Below are 13,165 nucleotides of genomic sequence, written 5' to 3'. Positions count from 1 at the left end.
AATACGATGGCTCTTGTCATTTGAAATTTGTCAAAATTTGAAAACTTTTTGGCTTCTTGTTGATCCATGATTAATCACGCCTCATGAACAATTTCTTGACCAGTCCAATTTCTTCACTATAATTAAGAGGTAACTATGGAAAGGTTATTTAATCCTCAGATCCTCTTGCAATATAGCTTTAAGTTTTATCTTTTCTGGCAAGTCCTTAGATTCCCAGGAGAATTCTCTTGTAAAGAAATACGGTCTATCTTTAAAACTGAATTAGAAGGTGGAGATTCTCTCTTATACATTAATCTCTTGTGTTAGTGCCCCCCAGGCTGAAATCATGAAAAGGGCAATATAGAAATTTAATTTAATGCTCAATAAAGACCCACTGTTCAAATGTAGTAGTTACATTTGGACACACTTAGAGCATTAGGATGTGTTCTTTGGATAGTTTATTGGGGTTTGTATCACCAAAACTTAACTACTGTCATGATTAACTGGTGTGACACCACAGGGAACAGCCTATTGGAGAATATAAAGCAGTGAAAAATCAAGTCCTTTAACTTCCTCCCCTAAGACAGCATCTCCAGATTTGTTCTTTGGGTTTTGTTCTGGATATCTGTCTAGGACATGGCACAAGATTTTGACAACCTAGCTTGCATTGACTGCACAGATAATCTGGCAAGTCCTACCCTCTGGGATGCTCTGCCCTTTTTCTTAGCTTTTGGGGTCATGGCCATCTGTAGGGAAGACCAGAGATAATTTTTATTTTTCTCTCCTCCTCATGGAAGTATAGCTGATGAATTAAAGTGATCAGTTACAAATGTGCCCACCTACAGTTCCTACTTCCATGCTATGCCCATTGACAGTATGTCTATCTCTTGCCCCTCTGTTCATTCAGACACTCTATGACAAACTTGGGAAAAGGCTGACAAAAACAAGCATAGAATCAGTTGGAGAATCAGGTTTTGTTTTGTTTCTTATTGTTTCATTAGTACATTTATGCATCCTAAGTACAAAAAAAACAGTAAAAAAAGTACCATTTTTTTGAGGGGCAAAGTATGAAGGCGCTTGAAAGTCTAGGCTTTAAAAAAACAAAAAAACCCCACTTTGTTTTAAGGTAGGTGGCATAATGAACAGTCCTAGACCTACAGTAGTCCAGAAGATGTGAGTTCTAGTCTAACCTCAGAAACTAACTAGCTGAGTGACCTGGAGTCACTTAATCTGTCTGCTTCAGTTTCATCAACTAGGAAACAGGGATAATAATAGCACTTCCCAGGCTTGTAAGCATCAAATGAGCTAGAATTTATAAAGCTCCTGCTATGTAAATGAGCTATTATTACTGTTAGTCCAGCTTATCAGTAAGAAAACTGGTGTGGGATGAATAGGATGACGACTACAGGCCTGATTTTGAATAGTTTATTAAAGGAAAGGTGAAGCATCAGTTTCAAATTGTACAAAAGGAAAAACCTCATATTGTAAATGTACAATTTACAGAAGTACTAGCAAAACCAATCAAGGAGACACTCAAAATACAAAAATCTATTGGACTTCAAACTGAATTGGAAACCCATTGGAGGTACCTAGATAGTAAACCTTTTTTTTTGTTTTTTGTTTTTGTTATACAGTATTCTACAATTCTAAATTAGGATTCGGTTTTCCACAGAGGACTGTGAAGAACAAGACCAGCCCGTGATTGTGACTCAAACCATGCAGCATCGATCACACTCCTCTGCTCTCCCAGAACTACTGAGTGTTAAACGCAGCTATTCCTGCTGCCCTTCTTCCAAGAAAGTCAAAGTTCTAACGGCGCAGCATTGGTGTCCCCTCTTAACCCTGACTGAGGAACTGCTGAATTAGCAAGTCAAACATTTTTGGCAACCAAGTCTTATATTTTGAGGACTGTACACACAGTTTGAAAAAAGTCTTGATTTTTATGTTTATTAAAAGGGTGAAAACATCCAGTTTTTTTCCTCCTTCCCAAAAGGTAATCACTGGGTGTGCAGATTTTTATCCTTTTTTAAAAAGAATGAAATTTTTGGTAGAAGAGAAAGTCTTATGATTTTGTAGCTGATTTAAAAATAACCACTTAATGAGAAATAGCCGTTCTTACAGTGGATGGTTGTGTTTTGAAGTTCCAGTGCTAAAGTAAAGAATCAAAAAGGATGAGGGAAAAGTTGTTTTCTCAAACTACAATAGCAGCAAACTGGGCATGGTCAAAAAAGCTAAGCAGAATGAAACTCCAAACCACTGAAGACATTTAAACCTTGATGCATTAGCTCAGGCCTAGTTTGGCCTTTTTTTCTGTTGTGAAAATTCATGATTTTCCTCCTCTTGAAGTAATAACTTTTAATATGCACAGTTAACACTGAAAATGTAGCTAGATTCCTTGGTGAGCTTAAGAACTTCATTCTCTAAGCATACACTTCTATGCAGCACGTACTTCTAACCGGCAAAATTAATTTACAAAATTATTCAGCACATAAGACTATTTACTGCATGGGAAGTAGACGCATCTATGGTATGGTTAAAATTGCTTCTGAACGGCAAAGTGATTATTTTAGTTATTCATGATTATTTTCCTAAGGAAATGGCAGTCTGTGTACCTTGGGTTTGGCAGGGCATGATATAAGTGATAAAAACAGCAAACTGATAACTTGAGAACTGTTTGTTTTACTGAGAATACTTTATTTGCTGGTATAAGTTGCTAAAAATGCAGAGAACAAATACCCATAGAAAATGTACTGTGTTCGTGTCTCCCTGATGCTATATAAAATGCATTGTTGCACAGCATTTGTTGGAAAAGTGGCTGCATGGACATTTCTGATTTTATGCCCCCTTATAAATAAAAATAAACCTTCTTTCTCAAGAGTATATAAAATCTGAATTTTTCATCCCTGTCTTGTGTGTGTGTGTGTGTTGTGGTATGTGTGTGTGTGTGTTTGTGTGTGTGTGTGTGGATGTGTGTGTGTGTGTGTGTGTGTGTGTGTTTGTTTGGCAGCAGTACACTGGATCAGGGCTTTGCCGTGGGCTCTCAGTGTCATGCTCCTTTCCATGCCCATGGACCACAATGTCAACCACATCCAGTGTGTTCAAAAACACTCTTCTGCAACCAGGATGACCGGCTTATATAGCATCATTGCTAGTCAATGACTGACTGGCATAGGTTTAATAAAAATGGTTAGCTCTTAAAACATAAAAAGGCAAATGTTAAAACAGTTTTAAATTGTACAGCAGGAAAATAAAGTTAAAAATATTTTTTTTTCCACTCAATGCTGAGTTTTCATAAAACAGGTGTACAACAGTGTTTATCTTGACAGCTGTCTTAAAAATTTAAAATCCCCACCCCCCCATCCAGAAAAAAACCACACACATCTGTATTGGGATAGTCCAGTACTAGAATACAAATGATTTCTTAGGTCAGTCTTTCTGAGGTGACTGTTCATCGACATTCCTTTGTGTAATTTACATGCTCCTCTCTTCTGCTCTGTCACTGCAAAAAGGGATTGACCTTAATCATTTGATTAAAAAACAAAGCAGATCACATCAAAAGTGTTTTTTTTTTCATACAAGCTATCACAGTATATAGGCCTCTAGCTCTAAATAATAGAGTTCCAGATTTATAAAATTTCTTCATCAGACTTCAGAACATAGGCATTCCAAATCCCTAGAAAAATAAAAAAATTGTTATACATAAACAATATCCAAAAAATGGATAAAAACTAAGGAAAAGAAATATATAAACTTACACAGAAAGAAATAAGCAGAATAAAGAATAATATATACTATGACTATATTAAAATGAATGGAAAGGTCACAAAAAGGTGGTTGAATGATGAATAAATGAAAAACCAATTGGAGAAAACCAGTCAGAGAAGAACAAACTATCCCTCCCACCTCATAGTTCAGAAGCGGGAGGCTACGAGGGCAGAATAATGCACACGCTGTCAGACAGGGTAAATGGATGAGATGTTTCTGCTTAATTGTTTTTCTTTGTCAGGAGGGAGGATTTAATCTGGAGAGAGGGAGGGATGAAATGACTGTGTTCTACAAAAGCAAAGGGCATTTATTAAAAAACTTACTGAATCGTCTTCTATGATAGCTGCAGAATCAAAGAAATCTGGCCTCAATTCTGCTCGTTCTCTTCGGTTTCTTGAAGGGGGCTGAAAAGAGAAATCGTTTAGTGACCTGTTAGCTGAGAAAGAATTTCCAAACAATGACAACTGACTATGAAAGATTACATTTCTCAAAAGGATTTTTCTTTTTGGTTTAAAAGAAACTTGGACTCAGGAATCTACTAGTAAAAATTACATATTTGTCAGTATTAAAATGACTAAAATATTAAGAGGCTGAAACCACATTAAAAAAGAACATGGAGAGAGTAACATTTTTTGTGTTTTCTCTTAGGAGTATTTTATTTAATGGAAAAGAGGATATCAATATTTTGCATCTTAATATTTGCATCCACAGTTTAGTAAAGCCTGAGGTGAATTGCCAATGCTGAAAGGCAAACTGAGTTTGGGCTTTTTCTCAAATTCACACTAAAGAATAACAGATTCACACGATTGCAATCCTTTTTGAAGCAATACAGTCTTACAGACAGTCTGTAAAATGATTTAAGCTTATTGAAATGCCCATGAACCCAATCACCTGGAGCTCTAACATTCTATTATCAGTACTGCCTTAACCCCAATCTTGACTGCCACTCATTGCCTACCCACCCAGGGAACTTAAGTAACAGCACGCAGTCAATACTAATATCCTTAAACATTAAAAAAATAAAAATAAAACTTGTTGAATTTCTTTACCAGATCAATAACCATGGTGTCTTCAAATTCCTCATTCATATCTTCCAACTGACCCCGGGATGACATCATCACATCTTCAAAGATGGGCTCAGCATCATCCTCCATAAGGCCCCGGCTGAAGTGTAATAAGGGATACTTTAAAAACTGCTCAAATTCAAAATATCACTGCACACAGTTTAATTCTTTTTTAGATCAATGCTTCAAACTGAAGAAAACAGGCTTCCTAAATGTGTCATTTAAGTTCCACCCATAGAAATAGGGATTCAGCTCTAAAAGAACCTAAATCTTGCCTCAAATTTAATCTCAAATAAAAGTACCAATTATAAGAATCTTTAATTCTTTAAGCTTTCACAAGGACTGGTCAGTACAGAAATCTAAACCACTTCACAGATCAAACTTTCTAGCATCATGGGTAGCCGTTTTTGTCACCACAGTCCTTAGTGACGAATACTTACACTGCGTTCCTCACTCCACTTCTCACTTTCATGTAGTTCATTCCTGTTCTGTCCTTTCGATTTAAGTCTTCTAACTTTTGTTGGCCTAACCAGGAGATCTGCATCTGAGGACTAAGAGACACAGGATATTATTAATCTAACAGTGGCTGGTTTCCCAGTAGGCTAGAGTGCTATGGTCATTTGGCTTGATCACTCATCCAAATGAATAAATTTCAAATAGACCTTTTAAAAATACGGGCCACTATTCATAAAGACACTTGGTAAGGCTGGGGATGAATCAGCAGAAAGCTACTTCTGAGAGGGTCCCTACATGGTGCAGTGAACTCCTTGTATGAATGTAATGTCTCTGCAGACAGAATCTTCTAGAGCTATGTGCCCTAGAGGAAGGATTTCAAACTATAAATAAACTTGTTTTAGGAGTGCTTAGGTTGAAGTCTGTAAACCTGTTTTTTAAATAATTTGATAACTGCATTTCAGTATAACTGGCTTCCTTTATAATCCCAAATATTTTATTTGATGCATTTGAATGTCTTTAGAAATAGTTCATAGGCTTCATCAGAGGGCCCAAGGGGTGCATATCACAAGGGTAAGAGTGCCCACATTAAATCAAGGGAAAGGTGACTCCTGGCTCCTCTCCTCCCAAGACATTAATCTGTTGGCTTGGGGGAAGGAGGGAAAATGGCCACAAGTCTGAACCTGTACTGTACAGTCTGTACTTGGCCTGGCCTCTAGGGCTGCCTTTTGAGGAAAGCTCTTGCTTTGAGTGCTTGGAAGAAAACTCGATACTGGAGGACCAGTTGTTTTGAAAAAGGTATGAAGAGAATTGAGGTAACTCTTAGGTCCTGTTTTTGATTCAGATGCTAGATTTTCATGGTCTTCTTACAGGCCTGCTTCTGTTCCTCTAAAGTCCACCCTACATGTCAATAGATGATATTCTTATTCACTTATTCTCCAACCCCCCCCCCCCCCCCCCCCCCCCCCCCCCCTCGGCCAAAGAAAAGATAAAACTCATCAGAAAATAAACCAAACCAAACAACAAAACCCACAAATCTTGGAAATTTTCAGAGGTTCCACTTAGCAACTGCTGCAGTTCATTACTGATAAATACAAGATTTTATTTTTTTGGAGGAATTCCCAAAGTTTTTGTTATCTTACCCACCCCTGCCCTGCCACCCAATCCCTTGGTGTATATAATATATGGTCACTTAACCCGCTGCACTAACGTGCATGGCTTTGTTTCAAAGGAAAGCCTGAAGCAACAGGCAACAGGGCTTGGACAGATCCTGCAAACAATTTGCCTTAATCTGCTGGGATGATTAATTTATCACTAATGTTGTAATTTATGTATTTTTAGTGGTCTTTTGAGAACTGTATCCTTTACTTCAAGGCTGTACAAATTGTTGAAAAACTGCCTTTTGTGTTTTCTGCATTGCTGTGCTCTTCAAATGGCCCCCTTTTAATATGTTTGTTACCTTGTTACACATTTTTGTCTTTGGTGTCTATACTATTTTCCCCCTTAAATGTATTTTATTTGAAGGGCACCTGCTATTGAATTTAATAAATTTGTTTACTTGATTATTGCCATTAATTAATGCAGAACAGTCAGTAAAGGGTTTTTTTTTTTGGGGGGGGGGGAAAACATGTAGTGATTAGCTTATACTCAGGGTAGGGAAGGAGACATGCTGGAGAGATAAGCCATGCTTAGGTAAAATGGAAAAAGGGTCAACCGAGGAAAGGAGAATTGTGTCCTGTGGCCTCAGGGGTCCAGAGAATTTAGGGTTTCACTAAGGAAAACACTAGTGAGTGAGGGAAACTAAACAGGCTGACCTGAAGAGCTAAGTTTATTGTAAAAGGAACCTGATTTTTCATAAAGGCCAAGAGCTCTTTATCTACTTTATCTACTAGGACTTAGTAGGTGACTGAAATCTTTCGTTTAAAATTGGGGACAATGGTGTAATGGTGAAAGATAGTAGTTCCATATAGGTCTGTAATCTGTTGACACAGCTTTGCTATATGGGGAGAGAAGATAAAAGTGGGACTGGAATGCAAGCCCAGAGAAGATGGTACTTAGACAATATGATAGAGACCTCATATTGCTAATATAACAGGGGGCAGGATGCTTTCCCTCCCCAGCAGACTACATTGCTATGGACTTCCAAGGTAGGGAAAAGGACTTCTAAAACTAAGAAACAGAAAAGCTAGCCAATAGTCCTTTCATTTCGGGAGAAAAGGTTTCTTTATATTTGTCTTATATGAAACCAGGCAGAGTGAATTTCTCTCCCCATAATTGCTTCTATTCTTTTTTTTAGTACTATATTCACATTCAAGTGAAAGAAGTTCTTTCCTACTTAGCTGAGTATACAACAGTTCAAAAATAGTCTGAAACAAAATCAAGTATAAAGACTCAAAAGATGTTTCAAGGGTAAATAGAAAATGTCAAGAAATGTACATTTTAAAAAATGGCAACATAACTTTAACGTATTGCATTTTTTGTACTATTTTCAGCACTAGTCTGGTGTCTCTCTAATAAGAGAAAGAATCTTTTTCTGTTGATAAGGGGGCAACTTTAAGTCACCTAGCATTTTCAGAGAAAGAAACATTACTGTCCCTTAACCTTTAATCAATCAGTAATCTAACAAGAATTTTTCTAACAGTAAAACAATTCACTGATGCTTTTAATAATGAAAACGAGAGCTAAAATTTATATAGCACTTTTAGGTTTGCAAAGAGCTGTATACATGCTATTTCAGTTGAGTCTTATAATGGCTCTGAGGTATATGTTATCTCTGTCTTATAGATATGGAAACTGAGGCAGAGAGGTTAAGTAACTTGCCAAAGGTCACAGTTATTAAGAGGACACATCTGAACTCAGGGCTTTCTAGTACCAGCTCCAGAGGTCTATCCACTGTGCCACCTAGTTGCTTCATAAAGAAATGGAAAACCATTAAGGTTTGAAATGAAATTTATGCGATTAGCCTCTTAAAATCCTAGAAAATATCCAAAGTGAAGGGCAAACATATTAACATGAGTTGAAGTACTACCATGCAAAACTTGATAGTTTCTTTAAAAGGAGGCCAAAAATTATGCCTAGTAATGATGTTTGTATCCAAAGGTTAGACCTCTGGTAACCTCAAATTGCAAAAACAACACAGGAGGTATTAAATAAATATTCTTTGAATTCACTCTGGTTTATTAGTACTGATGCTGAGATACACTCGGTGACCAGAGATGGAAGGCAGGAGTCAGGGGCATCTCTGAGAGAGGGAGGATGGAGATGAAATGCTGTATCTTTACTAATCCTCCCATCTCCCTGTGATGGTTGAGGTAGAGTGCCTAGAATACTAGAGAGTGAGACTACCAGCTGGATAAGAATATTTATGGCAATAAGGATTCACAACTAACAGCTCAAAGCAGGACACCAAAAGCTTTAAGTTCCAAGCTGTGGATAATAGGGATTCAGGCTGCATTAGAAAGAAGCATATTATTTCTGAGGACAAAATAAAGGTTAGATTAAATAGAGAAAGAGTTTCAAATATTGTTATGCTTTTTGATTAAAAAAAACATATTAAGGAGTGGAATAATTTCTCTCATACTGAAACTGAGCTGTTTGGATCATGAGGCCATAACCACATTGTTATTCCTCACCTGGTGGAAATGAACCCCCTAATTATAGCTGAAGTACCTAAGAGAAAATAAATAGTCCCTCAAGTACCGATCTTGTAAGTTTTAAATATAAAGTGATAATATATCCCTTGTGAAAAACCAGCCCTGGATTACTCTCTCCATCTGCCTCCTCTGCTCCTACGCACATGCTGCTAAATGGAGCTAAAGGAAATCACATAACCACACTGATTGCATTCATTTACACATTTATGTTCTCCAATTGCTCTTAGGCCCTCACTACAGCAAGGCAATCCTTTTATTTTCCTTAACTGATTCTGTCACAGTCCCCACAGAACCTCTTCTTTCTTCAGATCTCCCACACCTCCCCATTCCCCCATCCCCATCCTCTCAGCTAAAGCCTGTGACTTGCTGACTGAAGTGATGATTTTCTCTTTTTTTATTCATCTCAAACCCCTTTGACATCATCTCTCTCTTCCTTTTCCCAGCATCTGATATTGAAGTGGTTTGACAACTTGCTTCATTTTCCCCATCCCTTCAACACCTCCAGCACAACACCATCTAATCTGGTGCCAAGTCCTTCTATCTTCCTAACATCTCTTGTATACAGCCCTTCTTTCCTCTGATACTGCCATCACAATGGTGCCGGTCCTCATTTTATACCCGAATTATTGCTTGGTCTCCCTGCCTCACTCCAATCCATCCTTAACAGAGCTGTCAAAGTGATCTCCCTAGAGTGCAGCTCACACCACGTGATGGCCCACTCCACTCTCATAATTCAAATCAATTTCCTTATCACCTTTGCCTGCCCCTCCCTCCATTCCAATCTTCTTATACCCTACTCTTCTTCAGGTACTTAGTGTTCTAGTAACACTGGCCTTCTTGCTGTTCCTTCCTCAAGACACCCAAGCATTTTTGTTGGCTGTTCCCCAGGCCTGGAATGCTCTTCCTCCTCACTGTCACCTTCTGGCTTTCTTTGAATTTCACCTAAAATCCTACCTATTCAGCCAAAAGTCTTTCCTCATCCTACTTAAAGCTAGCTTCTTTCTTCAGAGATGGTCTTCAATTTGTCCCTAAACAAATCCTGTTTGTACATAGTTGTTTACCTGTTGTCTCCTTTGTTAGACTGTGAGCCCCTTGAGGGTGGAGACTGTGTTGCCTTACTTAGATTTTCAACTCTTCCCATGTCCCCCAATATCCATCCACAGTGCTGGGCACACACAGAAGTTGCTTAATGAAAGCTTGCTGACTTGACTCTCACTCTGTCATTAATTCTTTGCAATCTGCAATCCAACCTGATCACTCAACTGAAACTGCTTTCTCCAAAGCTACCAACCATCTTTTAATCATCGAATCTAGTGGTCTTTTCTCAGCCTTATTGCTTCTCCACTTCTGGGCTACCTTGGACCCCAATGACACTCCTCTCTTCTGGGGTGCATCCTCTTCTCTATTCTTTCCTGAAACAGTTCTTACCTCTCTCTTCCCATTCTTACTGCTCCTTCTCAATTTCCACTGTTGGCTCACTGTCCAAGTCATGCCCCCTAACTGCGTGTGTTCCTCAAGGCTCCGCTCTGGGTCCTATTCTCTGTTGGTGATATGACTAGCTCCCATGGCTTTAATCATCATCAATAAGCAAATGACTCTGAAAAACTCTAGTATCTTCCCCAAATTCTGCATCACCAATTTCACTTTCCAAAATGTCACGCTGGATGTCCCAGAGTCACCTTCAAACTCAACCTGCTCCAAACAAAATGCATTACCTTTCTCCCCAAACTCACCCCCTCTTTTAAAATATCCTTTTTCTGCTGAAGGTACCATTAGTCTTAGTCTCGCAGGTTCCTAGTCTTGCCATGGTTCTTGACTCTTCATAATCCTTGCTCCCACATGTTCAATTATTTACCACATCCTGCCATTTCTGCCTCCACAGCATTTTCACATCTGACCCCTTCCTCTCGCTCTCACAGCCACCACTTTGGTTCTTGCCTTCGTTGCCAATCACCTGTACTGTCAAGCACAATGTGTACCTGACTGGTCTCTCAACCTCATGTTTCTCTTTATTTCAACAAATCCTCCATACAAATATCAGAATGATTGCCCTTCACTGCAGATATGACCGTGTGATTAATCTCTTTTATAACCTCCAGTAATTCCCTATAGCTTCTGGGATAAAATAGAAACTTCTCTGTTAACTTTTTTTTTTTTTGGTTTTTGGAGAGGGCAATTGGGGTTAAGTGACTTGCCCAAGGTCACACGGCTAGTTTTGTATTGTGTCAGGCTGGATTTGAACTCAGGTCCTCCTGACTCCAGGGCTGATGCTCTATTCACTGTGCCAGCTAGCCGCCCCTCTGTTAACTTTTAAAGACCTCTACAACCTATTCCTAATCTGTCTTTCCAGCCTTTCTATACATTAGTTCCCCCTTTGTTCGCTACAATTGAGCTAAACTGGCCTTCTCCCTGCCTTCAAACTCAGTACTCCACCTCCTATCTTTGTGCTTCTGTACTAACTGTCCTTCAGATCTGAAATTTGCTCTTTTCACTTCCACCACAAAGATTCTTTCTTAATCTACTGATTGCTAGTGGGTATTCTTCTCTCCCTCTTCTCCAACCCCTGAAACAAACTTGTATTTATTCTTTATATACTTCAATATTTCTTGCCCTGGTAAAATGTGACATCCTTGAGAGCAGTGACTGTTTCATTCACTGAATGTGTATCCCTAGCATGTAGGACAGTGCCTGACACAGTAGGTGTGCAATAAATTTTTGTTGCTTCATTAAATAAAATATTACATGGTATGTATATTTTGAAGGTAGTCTGAAATTTAGTGAATGTGGATGAACTTTCTTGAATACTGGTGACAAGGTCAGAATATGTTGATGCTGCAGTAATACATTCTGCTTTTTTCATTTGTATGATACAAATACTTAGTATTTGGGTGATAATCCCTGCAAGTGAAGGTGCCCAAACTTGGGAGATCATGACCCATAATGACATGAGGTTTGGATTTGATACCTGAGACCAGGAAAAAGTATCAAACATCCAGCAGCCCTGGGCTGTATTATCCCAGTCTGTGCCCAATGACTCAGGAGCTAGTGTTGGGCAACAAGATAAAGATAAATTCAGAAAGAAAGGGAAATTCAGTTGGGAGTTTTGGTCTGTTGATATTTTGAAGTAGGGGATGTTGGTAATGTTTCACTGCTCAGGCTCAGGACTCAAAGCACTACAAATGTTTTATTAAGTAACTATGGGCAACCAAAATAATGCCTGGTTTTCGTTAAATTCTCAAATAATTTCCTTGTTTGTTTTGATACAAACTCCTCATTTGTGAGGTTGTGATTTTATTGTAAAGTCCTAACTGAGAGAGGTAAAAATCTAGTACTGGCTGAAATTGTGATTTAAAAAATAAATCTCAATAATAAAAATTGCAATTTCTCTGAAATTTTTCTTTATTTTGGAGGGTATAAAAAATACTTGTTTACAATGTAGCATGAAAAAATTCAAGAACCTCTTTTTAGTGTTTATGAAATAAAAATATTTGCATCTTAAATACCTTGTCAAATGCAGGAGTTTTAAATGATTACTTACTTGTGTAAAAAGTCTGGTTCAGACCCATGTTCTGACTCATGTTCTTGAATTTGTTCCCCTATTGGTCGATTATTTTCTCTAAGTACAGTGGACGTCAACTGAGGGGTGGGCAGGGCTCCAGGTGTCTGAATAGTTGTGTCATTCCTGTTCAGCCATGTGCCATCCAAACTTTCTTCTGTAATAACAGTTCAAGTTAACAGCTGCTGTACTGGATAACCCTCATAGTTAGTCAATATCACATCCTTTCTGACAGAGGCTCTCATAGATGTTTCAGAGAGGAGTACTGTTGACTCCTTGAAGTAACCTCAGAACATCAAGCATACTGAGAAAGTCACTATGTCTCTGTCATCCAGGAGCATATAAATATCTGAACGTAGCCTATATTTTTTTGCCTGTAACACTTCACAGAACAATGAATTCCATAGGTTTTTTGATCTTCTTTGTGAGGAAGAATGTCTTTGTTCCGTACTTACCTTGTTCTACCAGTTCTGGGACTTAGTAAAGAAATCAGTATCTCTTTAACTTCCATAATAATTTTTTAACTTTTGAGATTTGGCTCATATCCCTTCTCAGTCTCTGACTGTCTTAATATTTGTTGGCTGTCACATACAGGAATATTCTTCTATTCCCTTGATCTTTTATGCATCCAATACCTTTCTTGACCAAGAATACCTCTGGTTTGTGTAGCACACTGACCTGTTATTTATCTTCAG

At 38.3% G+C, this 13,165-nt stretch overlaps 1 protein-coding gene across 5 annotated transcripts in view; it reads right to left on the bottom strand.

The window, feature by feature from the left end:
- Window positions 1-1,390: 1,390 nt before the first annotated feature.
- STAG1 (STAG1 cohesin complex component) overlaps window positions 1,391-13,165 on the bottom strand; it is a 385,691-nt gene continuing 373,916 nt past the window's right edge. For all 5 annotated transcript variants that reach the window (XM_069063916.1, XM_069063915.1, XM_069063914.1 and 2 more), the window contains 5 exons: window positions 12,453-12,627; window positions 5,249-5,359; window positions 4,794-4,908; window positions 4,068-4,148; window positions 1,391-3,652 (listed from right to left, as the gene is read on the bottom strand). In XM_069063916.1, the coding sequence (XP_068920017.1) occupies window positions 3,629-3,652; window positions 4,068-4,148; window positions 4,794-4,908; window positions 5,249-5,359; window positions 12,453-12,627 (506 nt within the window). In that variant the 3' untranslated portion in view covers window positions 1,391-3,628. The remainder of the gene's footprint in view (window positions 3,653-4,067; window positions 4,149-4,793; window positions 4,909-5,248; window positions 5,360-12,452; window positions 12,628-13,165) is intronic.

This window comes from Petaurus breviceps, unplaced genomic scaffold (assembly GCF_028583685.1).
Source record: "Petaurus breviceps papuanus isolate PSGF00001 unplaced genomic scaffold, PetGlider_PUasm1.0 90604, whole genome shotgun sequence".
Classification (NCBI taxonomy): Eukaryota; Metazoa; Chordata; class Mammalia; order Diprotodontia; family Petauridae; genus Petaurus; species Petaurus breviceps.
This window is presented reverse-complemented; position numbering and strand designations above follow the sequence as displayed.